At 37.3% G+C, this 15,072-nt stretch overlaps 3 protein-coding genes across 6 annotated transcripts in view; 1 reads left to right on the top strand and 2 right to left on the bottom strand.

Moving 5' to 3' along the window:
* The window catches only part of LOC127860117 (DNA polymerase epsilon catalytic subunit A-like), a 131,222-nt gene extending 118,778 nt beyond the window's left edge, over window positions 1–12,444 (top strand). Inside the window, exons 43-49 of the mRNA XM_052397948.1 lie at window positions 3,015–3,239; window positions 4,106–4,302; window positions 6,449–6,584; window positions 7,860–8,071; window positions 9,653–9,785; window positions 11,096–11,205; window positions 11,901–12,444. Coding sequence (XP_052253908.1) covers window positions 3,015–3,239; window positions 4,106–4,302; window positions 6,449–6,584; window positions 7,860–8,071; window positions 9,653–9,785; window positions 11,096–11,205; window positions 11,901–11,973 — 1,086 coding nt within the window. The 3' untranslated portion in view covers window positions 11,974–12,444. The remainder of the gene's footprint in view (window positions 1–3,014; window positions 3,240–4,105; window positions 4,303–6,448; window positions 6,585–7,859; window positions 8,072–9,652; window positions 9,786–11,095; window positions 11,206–11,900) is intronic.
* The window catches only part of LOC127860121 (uncharacterized), a 252,862-nt gene that overhangs the window by 41,356 nt on the left and 196,434 nt on the right, over window positions 1–15,072 (bottom strand). The window lies entirely within an intron of this gene.
* Window positions 1–15,072, bottom strand: part of LOC127860122 (39S ribosomal protein L40, mitochondrial-like) — a 250,497-nt gene that overhangs the window by 138,245 nt on the left and 97,180 nt on the right. The window lies entirely within an intron of this gene.

Raw genomic sequence — 15,072 nt, 5'->3', positions numbered from 1 at the left:
GTGTAAAAAAAATTTTTCCATAAAAATAGCATTCTGATAGTGTTTTATACGGAGTAGCGTTGTTACATCGGAGCATTCGTTCGATGCATTTGAACAGATTATCGTTGAATTAATTGCGCACAGCTGTAAATGTTTTGTTCGATTCTGAATTGAGCATTATTAAATTTGTATTCGGAATTACGCTTCCAAATTTTAATGCTAATGCGACAATAAAAAATTATAGCGTCAAATAAAAAGTGCTTTATCCTTTGTCTCAATAAAAAGCGCGCGAAAATTATACAGACATGTAGAACGTGGCATAGAAAGTATGGGTGTATTTTGTGTTGTATAAAAACGGGAACTTCACATCAGGTGAATAACGAGTGTTCAGTGGAAAAAAATGCCCCGGTTGGACGTTATTTCATCACATCTTTAAATAGTAACGAATGCCAAAATGTATTCGATACTTAAGAAAATTTGCCAATGTTTGTGTTTCTTGTGATTCTTGAGCACATTTATAGTAAATATAGCTTTAAAGCTGGAATATACGGGATTATCGGGTAATTGGCAAGTTATATTTTTGGTACAAGTTAGCAATATATTGCGATATATTGCAATACGGGTTTTTGAACTGACAATATATTGCAATACGGTTTTTGGCGTATTGTTGCAGCACTAAGAGTTAAGGGGATTTAAATGATACTTTATCAGGTTGTTTTTTTTCCATTCCTTAGTAAGTGCCTTATATAAGCCCCTTTCTCCATGGGAAAGGCACCATCCCTTAAGAGAATTTCTTTAAAGTGATGCAATTTTTCCCAAATTTGGAGCTTACTTTTTTAAATTTCTTCCCCTTTTTCAGTTTTGTCAATAGTTTTGGCCCCAAAATGGAAGGCTAGACCTTTACTCAAATAAAAAAAAAAAGCACTGCTTTGTACACATGTTATATGTTAGAAGCTTTGAAAATAGTGCAGAGGAATAAAACATCAACCTGTCTTCAATATTTACATTCCCTGAAATAAGTGGCAACAATGCATATTCTGAATAACAGTTTTCTTTCCTAAGTGGACAAACTAGTATCGTCAATCAACTTCTTCAATGTTATTCTAAAGAAATAAAAAAACAACTTTATAATGTTCTCATTTTCAAGTAGGCTTTCTGTGGATGCATCAAGGGCAAACGGCCAACTTTAACTGTCACTAGTGATACATGATGAAATGAAAAACATCAAAAATTCTGATATCAGTTCTATGCGCCTTGCAGGTAAAACTATGGCATCGTAGAAGACAAGCAGGCTGCTTCTTCATTGTATTATGAAGCTTGTGGAGTGAATTCAAATTTTAACTTAAACATGTTCAGTCTAAAGGGCCAACTAAGGAGGCAGTATACATACAAGCTCGTAGTATAAATGACACAAATGTCTGTACCTTAAAGGCAAACTATGGGGATATCCAGTCTGCAAAACTAACTTTTTTGTCTTCATAGCCAATGTGGCTATGAAACTTTGAAAATATCATAGCCAGCGGAAATGTTTCATAGCCAGAAAAAACAAATTGAAATAATTTACAGTGACATTATCATGAAAGTACAACAAAAGTCGTCATATATAGATCACAAAACGTTAGAGCTTTCAGTTTAAATATTGTTGACATCAGCAGAACAATAAAAGTAATTCTCAGCAGCAAGTATTTACCAGTAAAAATACAAAGCTGGTTATCACGGGTATTGATCTTAATCATATGAATGATAAAAAAACTGTTACAATTATTTCGTAATTTCAAAGCTATTAGTTACACACATTCAACCGTTTTACTTAATTTATAAAAACCCTCGCATTATTATTTCATTTATATGGCATAGAATGCAAGTTAAGTTTACCAAAAGTATTACAACATTTTAAATACGCGAGCCGGACTTTACACTCTATAACATCTAAGGGAGATCACTAATGATAGAAAACTAAGGGAAGAAATCAAGCGGTTTCACAGTACGAATTAACACCTGAAATGCGTAAATTGAATATTTATTGGTTTATTTTCTCAGATTTTTTTTCATCACAATTCAGGCAATCTATATTCAATTTTTCTATCGCCAGAGCCGAGATTTCATCGCATTGGCGATCAGGCGATGGGTTAATTTTGCAGACTGGATATCACAAGCAGGCTTTCTACTGGTCCCTACTTTTCCTCCTTTACCCTACTTTTCCCTACTTTTTTTTCTTAACCCTACTTTTCCCTACTTTTTTCAAAAATAGCCCTATTATCCCTACTTTTTCATTTTGCAAGTAAAAAAAATAAAATGTAAAATGAAGGCTTACATGATTCTTCTTTAGATATTTTGCAGAATTTCCATCCATTATGAATCTTTTGTAATGAGTACAGTTTAGATGTGTTTGGGGGATCACCTTGTGATGTCCATCCTTGAAAGCACCATGGTTCCTTCGCTAGTCAGTACAGACATACTGGTCTTTAGGTAAGATAATATCTTTTTACACTGTGAAAATACATGTATGTTCTATTTAATTATAACATGTGCTTCATGAAATAGAGGTGACAGATATGCACGCTGTGAGAAAATTCTTTGTTTTAGTACTAGTGCAAGAATATATATTCATAGTGGGTTAAGTTTGGTACATTTTCATGGAGGAAAAGGGTAATACTTTGGGCTTTTGTACTTTGCTTTATAAGATTAACAGTGTATGTTTTTAAATGTTATGTTCATTATTGTATTCCATTGTGTAAATCGATGTTAGATGAGAAATAAAAATTTCAGGTTCCTGTATTTCAAGGATGGGCAGAACAAGGCATTCTCACAGCATCAGATGGACTAAGATATGTATCAGTTTAACGGTAATTCCAGCTGAAAAATGGTAATAATTTTCTTATTTAGCCCTACATTTTAACAGTAAAAATCCCTACTTTGCCCTACTTTTTGCTAAAATCTTGCCCTACTTTTGCCCTAGTTTTTTGTGGAGAGGCAGTAGAAAGCCTGCGCAAGCTCAGAATGTAATTTAACATTATTATGTCTGTACCTTTAAGGCCAACTATGGCGGTATCAAAGGCAAGCTGCCGTCGGAGGCAGAGGTTGAGAAGGTCGCTCCGGAGATAATTGAAGACAGGAACGCTGACAGTGACGAGGAAGAAAGAGAGGTGCAGGACGAGGAGCTCAATCGCTCGGACTCCGAGGGGGAACCTGAGATTGAGATGAATTGGAACATCATGCAGTTCCTGCCCACCGCGGGGGCATGTCAGACAAACTTCAATGTGAGTGGTACGGGCGTGTCAGACAAACTTTAATGGGAGTGGTAGGGGCGTATCAGACAAACTTAAATGTGAGTGGGAGGGGCATGTCAGACAAACTTTAATGGGAGGGGAGTGTCAGACAAACTTTAATGGGAGGGGAGTGTCAGACAAACTTTAATGGGAGGGGAGTGTCAGACAAACTTTAATGGGAGGGGAGTGTCAGACAAACTTTAATGTGAGTGGGAGGGGCATGTCAGACAAACTTTAATGGGAGGGGAGTGTCAGACAAACTTTAATGGGAGTGGGAGGGGCATGTCAGACAAACTTTAAAGTGAGTCGGGCTCCATTGATCTTTGTCAGCTCAGGTACTTAAATGTACCCCTGGTACTTCCAAGAATACTACAATTTACTCTGGGAACAGAAATACACTTAAAGGCTATCAGCCATATTCATGCTAATCAAAGTTTTTCAGCTTTGTATATTGATTCCACTATCAAGTGGGATAGGAATCTTCCTGCCATGATTATTTACAAGAAATTGGTGTTATTGACTGGAAACTGATGGAATTTTTGTGTTCATTTCCTGTAATTGTATTGGAGTCATTCAGTCAACCTATTGATTTGTTCACAAGAATGTAAGTTTGTGCAACAAACTATTTTCACATTGTTCTCCAATCTGCTGACAAAGCTGGATATAGCAGTGACAAGGAATGATTGAATGTGTGTGTGTGCATCTGATCTTATCCAGGCTATAACTTTGTCATTCATCATGCAATTTTATGTTGAATACTTTTGCAGAAGAAAGCATGTGGGTATGCTATTTTCTTCCCGTGAGGCATTTGCAAAAATCACACCCCTGATCCAATCAGTGTGCACTCTTCTTTCCAGATGATCGTTGCAGGCTACATTCTCTCCGTGTACAACAACCTACATGAGGAACAACAGCGCCTTACCCCTGGCAGCACCCCAGTACGGCGTCGCCATGGCACCCAGTCCCAGCCGGTCCCTGACACGACCACCACCCCCTCGGCGGTCAGCTTCGCACAGAATCTGATACAGGGAGAACTTGCACAGCAGATGTTTGCGTGAGTTGTCCACTTGTACTTGTATATTGACTTGCTCTAGAAAAAGTTTTATTGTCAGAAGCTAGCACAACGGATGTTTGCGTGGGTGATTGATGGTGTACATTGCATTGTTATAGAGAATGTTTGTATTGTCAGAAGCTGGTGCAACATATGTTTGTGTGTGTGTCTTGCCTGGAGGTCTGGCTTGATACTCAGCGAATTGCTCTAGAAACTCTGTTGTATTAAAGGTACATTTTACATCTGCTTTATAATTTTGGATTCAATGTACAGTCTGTTCAAATTCTATTAGAGTCAATTCCCTTTGCGTGTAGTATCTGTTGTGTAAAATATATATGCACCATTTACTTATTAAGTGCTAGCCGTGTTCAAAAGAAAGAAAAAACAACATAGTATTCATGGCTAAGTTTGAAGTGACTAGAATTAAGTAGATTTAATTGAACATGCTTTATCATGTGACTTTTGTATTATTATACAAAGAAGTATTATCAAGGTAGGAAATGTAAGCATTAGAGGTAATTCACTGGCCAAGCATGGTGGATACTTTATGTTCAGGAATCTGTCTCTTTGGCCTTCTACATTGTTAAACCCAGGTACTTGTAAAGTGGGATATTCTGGACTCACAGTCTGTCTGTCTTTGTATAGACCCAAAACTTTTCTGGAGGCATTCTCTTTCAGTTTTCAACGTACTAGATTGCAATCTACAGGCACTGTTGCACTTGATTTGATGTTGTACATGTGGGATTTCTATTCGTTGCTCAAATTGTAATGCCCTTTTAAGCATTCTATTACATTTTTATACGCCCGTTTAAAAAAAAAGGGACGTATTATAGTTTCACCTTGGGAGGTGGGCGGGCGGCGTCCACAGCAGTTTTCGCTCTCTAATTCAAATAGTTTTCATCCGATCTTCACCAAACTTGGTCAGAAGTTTTATCTAGACAATATCTAGGTCAAGTTCGAATATGGGTAATGCCGGGTCAAAAACTAGGTCACAGGGTCACTTAGTGCATTACAAGCATTACTTAGTGCATTACAAGCATTTAGCATGGTGTCCGCTGTCTAATTCAAGTAGTTTTTATCCGAACTTCACCAAACTTGGTCAGAAGTTGTATCTGGACAATATCTAGGTCAAGTTTTATATGGGTCATATGGGTCAAAAACTAGGTCACGGGGTCACTTAGTGCATTTCAAGCATTTAGCATGGTGTCCGCTCTGTAATAGAAGTAGTTTTCAACCGATAATCACCATACTTGGTCAGAAGTTGTATCTAGACAATATCTAGGTCAAGTTCGAATATGGGTCATGCAGGGTCAAAAACTAGGTCACAAGGTCACTTAGTGCATTTCAAGCATTTAGCATGGTGTCCGCTCTCTAATTGAAGTAGTTTTCATCTGATCTTCACCAAATTTGGTCAGAAGTTGTGTCTAGATGATATGTAGGTCAAGTTCAAATATGGGTCATGGTAAAGTTATCAAGTTGTCCAAAACCTTCAAACGGGCGTATCTTGTGACAGTTTGGCACTCTTGTGATTATTGATACACCCTATGAGCAAAATAACTCTGAACCAACAAGGTCCACAGGTATAATATTTGGTATGCAACATCATGTAGTCCTCTACAAATGCCACTGCAATGTTTGCTAAAATTACGTCACTAGGGTAAAAATTGGCTGTGCCCTGGTGTCACATGGTTGATATAAACATGTATAGCACACTTCCTCTTAAACTACTAAACCCATAGGTTTAATTTAAAAACGTAAAATTACCTTGTGGAATTTGTGGAAATCATGCTCCTGGAGTCTAAAAGAGTCCATGCTGTGGGTGATGAGGTGTAATGATTTATATACTCTTTTACATCAAAAAAACTTATGAAATATTATCTCTGAAATTGCAGTGTACTGTTTGGTCTATTACATTGTATAGTGGTAAAATCATGGCCCTTTGTTCAAAGCTAACCCTAAGGGGATAACATTTCTTTAAAATGTCAAAATAATACATGGGGGGGGTATTCCTTGGCACTATTGTGAAAAGCTCTATCCTTCTAACAGGCATTACGTATGGTAGAACATGAATCAAACAGGTTAAACCCATGAATTCTGTGTGGTTACCAATTTAAATGAACATCAATCTCAAATCCTATGTGTGTTTCAGGCTAACTCAGAAGATCCACAAGAAGTTGAGTGGTAACCGTGGGCAGACAGATGTTGCCGAGGAGTTTCCACGGCCTCCTGGCTCTCACCTCCCACTGCATAACCCTGCACTGGAGTTCATCAAGGCCATCTGCAAGGTTAGAGCATTTTTAGGGAGCTTGGCTTATTATGCCCCTGGTAGGGTGGCATATAGCAGTTGGTCTGTCGGAATTGGGTTTTTCGGAGGGTTTTTTACACAGAGCTTTCAGAAAAATTGAGTTGATTTTTGGTATGTGAGGATACCTACATAAATTACAGATGAAGTGTGAGTTTCGTTACGGTCCATTGATTTAATGGGAAGTTATGGGCCTTGGACTTACCAATTTTCTCTAAAATAGCAGCAATGCAGCTTCAAAGCGCAGTAGCGTTCATAGTGTTTTACAAACTCAGTAGAAGGGGTCTATGTAAAGTGCATATATAGTAGAGGGTTGTGTAGAAAGATGTGTGATTTGTGTCACATGTAAATTAAAAAGTATTTCTGCTATGGGACAACTTTGTAAATATTTATTGGCTTCTTACGAATTATTGTATCGGTCAAATAAGAAATAATTTGTATTGACATTTTTATATTTAACTACAATTTATTAAAAAAACTCTTGTATTTAAATCTCACAGCATGTTTTTGAACATTGACTGTGTATAATTGGAGTATTTATGTCAAGGCATTAATGTGAAAACATTAAAAGGAATTATTTTCCTTTCAATTTAAACAGAAAAAATCAAGTCATGTGCGTGCTTTTAGATCCTTGTTTATTTCTTTTATTTTTTGTAAATCAGCCACACAATGTGTTGACCCAAAATAAATAGAATGTACAAAACATATAGTAATCATGTTAATGCTATCCCTGGACAAAACAATCACTGACACTATCAAGGTGACAAAGCCGTTTTCTTTCTACAGTTGTTATCACTGAACTGTACGATCACTATCCAGGTAACAAAGCCCTTTATTTTCGACAGGTGTTATCACTGGTCAGTGATCACTATCTAGGAGACAAAGGCACTTTTTCTTTCTACAGGTGCTAACGCTGGACACTATGATCACTGTCACATTTGACAAAGCCCTTTCTTACTACAAGTGCTTTCGCGGGACAGTATAATAACTATCCAGTTGACAAAGCCCTTTTCTTCCTACATGTGCTATCACTGGACAGTACAATCACAATCCAGGTGACAAAGCTCTTTTTTTTCTACAGGTGCTATCACTGGACAGTACAATCACTATCCAGGTGACAAAGCCCTTTTCTTCCAACAGGTGCTATCACTGGACAGTACAATCACAATCCAGGTGACAAAGCCCTTTTCTTCCTACAAGTTCTATCACTGGACAGTGCAATCACAATCCAGGTGACAAAGCCCTTTTCTTCCTACAGGTGCTATCACTGGACAGTACAATCACAATCCAGGTGACAAAGATGCAGAGGGACCTACTTAAACTTATAGGGGTCGGCGAGTTCTCCCCAGACGCCATCTTCAAGGACCCATGCCTGTCGTACGTACTCCCCGAGGTGATCTGCAAGTTGTGCAACCACATCCGGGACCTTGACTTGTGCAGGGACCCATACCTCAACCAGTCAGGACCAGGGTGAGTGCAGTGTAACTCTGATCTGGTATCAAGAATGTTTTAATGATTGGGGGTAAGGTCTTTATATATCTTAATGGGGAACGATTATTCAGCAAAAGTGAGGAAGAGTGGGACACTGGGTCAAAGGTCAAGGTCACTGGCACACTAAGTGTGAAATTGTTTCCTATCAATAACCCGTCAATTGATTCACCGACTGGCCTTGGACAGTAGAGTACCCCTATTGAAATAGGGGTCACTTGGTCAAAGGTCATTGTAACAATAAGTGTGAAAATTGTTTCTGATCAATTACTCATCAACAAATTGACCGATTGGCTTGATACTTCACATGCCCATTGGCCTCAGTCTTTTTAATGATTATCTACTAAATCAGCAACATCCCTTTACTGCAAAGAGAATGGATTATCGTTGACTTTCTCATCCAACAACAATTAATTAATCAATTTTATTTAATTATTTACACATCACTAGTTATGATACTATAATATTCTCAACCAGATTACTATAATGATGATTTAACGTAAGTGCATAGTTCTAAGTCAACTAAAAACTTATTTAAGTGGCTAAGTCACACTATTATGATAAGATTAACTCTAATAGTCAGTTTTGTTATCCCCCGCCATAGGTGGAGGGATATTGTTTTGGCGTTGTCCGTCCTCCATCCTTCCGTCCATCCGGCACTTTTGTGCACGGAGCTATATCTTGGAAGTGCTTTGGAGGATTTCATTGAAACTTGGTATGAGTATATATATAGATAAGAGGATGATGCACGCCAAATGGCATTGTACACCATTGGATAATAACGGAGTTATGGCCCTTTGTATTTTGAAAAAAAATCTTTTTTTGTGTGTATGGAGCCATATCTTGGAAGTGCTTTGGCGGATTTCATTGAAACTTGGTATGAGTATATATATGGATAAGCGGATGATGCACGCCAAATGGCATTGTACACCATGGGATAATAACGGAGTTATGGCCCTTTGTATCTTTAAAAAAATGTTTTTTTGTGTGTCAGGAGCCATGTATTGGAAGTGCTTTGACGGATTTCATTGAAACTTGGTATGAGTATATATATATATATGGATGAGAGGATGATGCACGTTGGCCTTGTCCATCTATCCAGAAAACTTTTGTGTCCTGAAGTATATTGGTGGGGGATACCAATTCAACGAATTTGCTTGTTGCAAAAAAAATCCTGTATCAAAGCCCTAAGGGGGGTGGGGTACATCTGTCTCCGACTGTGGAGCTCTTGTTTTTATCTTCAAACTCTTGGACAAGCAACCCTAAGGTGTGGCTGTTTATTTGTGTCTAATAGTTGATTATGTAGCACTTAAATGCAAGCCACTCTCTGAGGACTGAGAAAACTTGGCTTAATTCATTGGGAAGTTCACACTGACTAATCATGGACAACACTTTCCACTTTTAGTATAGAAGAAACCTCCCTTAAACAAGAAAATCCATACAAGCAGAAATTAATCCCTGATTAGACCTTGCGGACTGCACAGTCTAATATAGGACAAGGCTTCATGTTCATTCATAAAACCCAGTTTTCCCAGAGCTTGGCTCATGTTTTCCATGTTTCAGAGCCCGCTGGTCGTGTATTCAGTGCAAGGGGGACTATGATCTGGAGGAGATTGAACAGTGTCTGATAGAGGCCGTCCAGAGGAAGTCCATGGCCTACGTCCTGCAGGACCTCGAGTGTGTCAAATGTCATCAGGTTAGAAAGATAAGCCTTTAAAACATGGACTGCCGAAGAGTTGTTTCCTTCTCAAATTAATTTCAGAAATATAATATGATCTAGTTTTAACATGGCACTTGTGAATATTCAATTAAATTCAGTTTTAGTATGCACCTGTTAAGGTGGCATATAGCTGTTGAACTGTTTGTCAGTCCGTCCGTCAGAAAACTTTAACATTACCCATAACTTTTGCAATATTGAACATAGCAACTTGATATTTGGCATGCATGTGTATCTCATGGAGCTGCACATTTTGAGTGGCGAAAGGTCCAGGTCATCCTTCAAGGTCAAAGGTAAAAAAAAAAAAAAGCGGCGCAGTAGGGGGCATTGTACATTTCTTGTATTATATAAAATTATTATGAATGATTGACATGAATATTTCAAGAGACCTTTAAAGACTATATAAGTCATAACCCATCTCCTCCCCAAAAGCTTAGTGTTAACAGCACAAAAGAATTTACTTTGCTGTTTCGTAGTTTGAGAAACTCAAAACTGTCAATCTTTTTCGGTTCATGTATGCAAATCACGTGCACTTTTTAATTAATTATGCATTTTTGTCCCCTACCGGTGAAACCGGAGGGGACTTATGGTTTGCACTCCGTCTGTCTGTCTGTCAGTCAGTCGGTCAGTCTGTCTGTCACACTTTTCTGGATCCTGCGATAACTTTAACAGTTCTTCATATTTTTTCATGAAACTTGAAACATGGATAGATGGCAATATGGAGATTATGCACGTTATTTCACTTTGTTCCTACGTCAAGAATTCTGGTTGCTATGGCAACAACAACAAAAAAAACATTTCTGACCATGGTGGAGTTTCACCGGTAGGGGACAATATTGCTTGTCAATCTCTTGTTCTATTTATAACTTGAAAGCAAAAAATATTTTCCAGTGATTTTTATCCTTCTTTATAAAGTACCGGAAAGCGGCACTTCCCAATTAGGAAAAAACTACACATTTCCCATTGCTGTAAAAAAAAAATAATTGAAGGTCCCCCCCTCCTCCCAAAAAATATTTTTTATTTTTTTATATATCACATTTAGTTACCCTATGCAGCTCTATGGCATAAACCTAAGTAAATTTAATATTGACAATTTGAAAACAATAAGTTAAGTATTTGGGTGCAAAAAAAGAAATACACCAATTTCCCAATGTGAAGATTTCATGACGCCAATTTTCCCAATTTCAGGGTTTTTCGCACATATTTTTCCAATTGATCTGGTACTGGTACTTTTCCCTATTGGGAAAAAAAATAGTTGTATTCCTGTTCATATTCCTGGCTACTTGCAGATCAAGGACTCTAACATGCGTACATACTGCTCATGTGCTGGGGTGTACAAGACGACAGCCACCATTGAAGATTTGGGTAGACAGCTGAGGACATTTCAGGGAATTGCGAGGTAAGGACTGGATATGAGGAACTTGGTATCTCTGGCGCTGCACAAACAATATGCCCCATACCCCATTGATGAAAAGACCCACATTATTTCTTCTTGCAGTACTTTTATTACATCTAAACTAAACCACTAAAGCTTGAGAAACTTCATTCTCAGCGCTTGTGTGTGGATTAACGACCATTCAGACTTCTCTGAATGTTCATAATCTCTACAAATATAACATTGTTCATAATCTCTACAAAGATAACATTGTTCATAATCTCTACAAAGATAACATTGTTCATAATCTCTACAAAGATAACATTGTTCATAATCTCTACAAAGATAACATTGTTCATAATCTCTACAAAGATAAAATTGTTCATAATCTCTACAAAGATAACATTGTTCATAATCTCTACAAAGATATAATTCTTCATAATCTCTACAAAGATAACATTGTTCATTATCTATACAAAGAAAACATTGTTCATAATCTATACAAAAATAACATTCTTAGGAGGTGGGTCTGTTCATAATCTATACAAAAATAACATTCTTAGGAGGTGGGTCTCTGGCATACAATTTTAAGTGTTCTTATTTTTATCAATTAAAAAAAATGAATATTTGTTTCTTATGTACTACTATATAATTGCACATCTTTCTGTCTTTCATCTGCATCATGCATTATGTGTCAGTACTATTTGTCTGTTTTACAGTCACTACAACATGGTGCTGCTACAGGAGACGGTCGGATGGATCCTGAGGTTGAACCCTCAGATTGAGGTGTAGCCTGGCACCGTGTGAGGTGTAGTCTGGCACCGTATGAGGTGTGGCCAGGCATCTTGTAAGGTGTAGCCAGTCACACCAAATTGTAAGGTGTTGCATCCGAGACTGACAGCTTCCTCTGGCACCTACTGCAACATACCATTCACTTCATAATGGATTGTGTACCCACACCTAGAACAATAGATATGAATTGCCTGCCTCTCAGCTGATTGCCCCTTTGCTATTCTTGAATTTTTATGCTGTACCATGAAACATTTCCAGAATGATGCCCTTCATGGCTGGGAACAATTTTTGTTAGGCACATACTTGTAGTTGACTGGCCTGTAAAGTGGGACATATACTTGTAGTTGACTGGCCTTTAAAGTGGAACACATACTTGTAGTTGACTGGCCTGTAAAGTGGGACACGTACTTGTAGTTGACTGGCCTGTAAAGTGGGACACGTACTTGTAGTTGACTGGCCTATAAAATGGGACACATACTTGTAGTTGACTGGCCTGTAAAGTGGGACACAAACTTGTAGTTGATTGGCCTGTAAAGTGGGACACATACTTGTAGTTGACTGGCCTGTAAAGTGGGACACATACTTGTTGTTGACTGGCTTCTAAAGTGGGACACAAACTTGTTGTATGTAGACTGGCCTGTAAAGTGGGAGTCTTAATGGGAAAACAAGATTTTACCAGGGATGGGTTTATGGCTTTGCAGAGACTGCTATAGTGCTTATGTATGTAAGAGTCAACTATAATTTACATTTTCACATTACATTTTTTAGTGCTTCCTGTATTTTGTGTTGGCGTGTATTAATCTATAATCTAAATGTACTAGATTTTGAATGATTGAAAAATGTATAATGTTTTTGCTATGTTGTTGTTTGAAATGTTTCATTAATTTATGTTTGGATATACCATCATCTTTCTATGATTTAAAAATGCTTCGTGCTCATTTATATGTGAATACTTAGTGGGTGCATTTGTTACCAATGGCTATTTCAAGGAATTATATGATACAACTATGTTCCTAAAATCACATGGTTGAGTATTAATAAGGAAACCTGTATCTTTATCAGATGGGAAAATTTTGTATGGAAAAAACTTGCATGAATTATAGTGACAGAAGGATAACATCCCTTTTCTGTGTTTGATCAGGATCAACTTTTCTGATTTTCTCCGAATTATCTCTTGTGATATGTGGGGCATTTTGTAAACCAAATCCCCTTGTTTGTATAAAACTGTGATAATATATTTAAAAGAATAAATACACTTATTGGACAATTTAGTTTGTGTCTTCAATGGACTACACGTATATAGAATATACATCACAAATTAAAATTGTCATACACATTTACATTGAAAGTCGCATGGAAGCTTCAATTATAGATTGTTAACCATGAATGTAGCTTGTCAACATTAGCCTTATGCTTTGTATCAACTGACTCTACTTGTGAACACTATTAGCATAAATCATTGGACTTCATACTTGTGAACACTATAAGCGTAAACCACCTGACTATACTTGTGAACATGAACAGCATGAATCACTTGACTTTACTTGTGAACACTATTAGCGTAAATCACCCAATTCAATTGTGTCCTATATCTGTCCACGCTAAGCATTTCGTGAAGTACACTTATTGATTTATCAAGATTCTAGTATGGAAACTTAGTGTGATATATTCATCATAACGGTACTTCAAAATAGTCATGTATAGAGGCCATTGTTAGGTTGATGTTGGAGCTATAAGTGCAATTAACCCATTTATGCCTAGTGGACTCTCCCATCCTTCTAAATTGGATCAATTTATTTCCAAAATTAGGGATGTCTAGTATATTTATTTCTATATTTTTAATATTTCTTACAGAAATTTCTTTAAGCAAACAGCGCAGACCCAGATGAGACGCCTAATCATTTGGTGTCTCATATGGGTCTACGCTGTTTGCCAAGGCCTTTTTTCTAGACGTTAGGCATAAATGGGTTAATTTGGTCATAAACAGTGAAACTGAAGACTTGACCAACTTTTCATTTTCACTGGTTATGACCAAAGACCTATAAATGTATTTTATAGGTCTTTGTTATGACCAACTTTATTGTACGAGCAGGGCTCCAGCAGCCATTTGCAATTATCGCCAAATTCAAACGTTTTATGAAAGTGGCCATAGAATCTTTCAATTTGCGAAAACAAGTGGCGATAAAAATCAATTAGATATGCAGAATTACTGGTCAATATAGTAGTCTCTGCCATTAGTTTTATCATTCAGAGGTCAATCAAAGTTGAATTTTGAAATTGTGAGCCTGAACCATTAGTCTTCTTAAAATTGTTCATGTATGATGCCTTGAATAATTGTATTCTGCTATTTAATTATGCTTCTTCAAAGTAAAACGGCTCATTTAAACAACATTCAAAAATGAGAAAATAAGAGTTAATCTCTGCTGAAATAAAGGTTTCCCCGACACTGGCAATACATATGGGGTTCGTTTAAAGGTCAGATTCGGAATTTCGGCTGTATGTTTGTTTTTTATGTCCCCGGTAGGGTGACATATAGCAGTTGATCTGTCCGTCCGTCCGAAAACTAATGGTTATGACTTTTTCAATATTTAACATAGTAACTTGATATTTCGCATGCATGTGCATCTCATTGAGCTGCACATTTTGAGTGGTGAAAAGTGAAGGTCAAGGTCATTCTTCATGGTCAAATGTCTAATATATGGTGTCTGTCCGTCCGTCCGAAAACTTTAACATTGGCCATAACTTTTTCACTATTGAAGATAGCAACTTGATATTTGGCATGCATGTGTATCTCCTAGAGCTGAACATTTTGAGTGGTGAAAGGTCAAGGTCATCCTTCAAGGTCAAATGTCAAATATTCCATCCGTCCGAAAACTTAAACGTTGGCCATAACTTTTTAAATATTGAAGATAGCAACTTGATATTTGGCATGCATGTGTATCACCTGGAGCTGAACATTTTGAGTGGTGAAAGTTGAAAATCAAGGTCATTCTTAAAGGCATACATGCCATAATTTTTGAGGTCCATAGCGGGACATTCCATAAAAAATTGTCGGGACATTTGACCAAAAAGCAGGACACCTAAAACGATCTATCATTC

This window comes from Dreissena polymorpha, chromosome 15 (genome assembly GCF_020536995.1).
Source record: "Dreissena polymorpha isolate Duluth1 chromosome 15, UMN_Dpol_1.0, whole genome shotgun sequence".
Taxonomy (NCBI): Eukaryota; Metazoa; Mollusca; class Bivalvia; order Myida; family Dreissenidae; genus Dreissena; species Dreissena polymorpha.
This window is presented reverse-complemented; position numbering and strand designations above follow the sequence as displayed.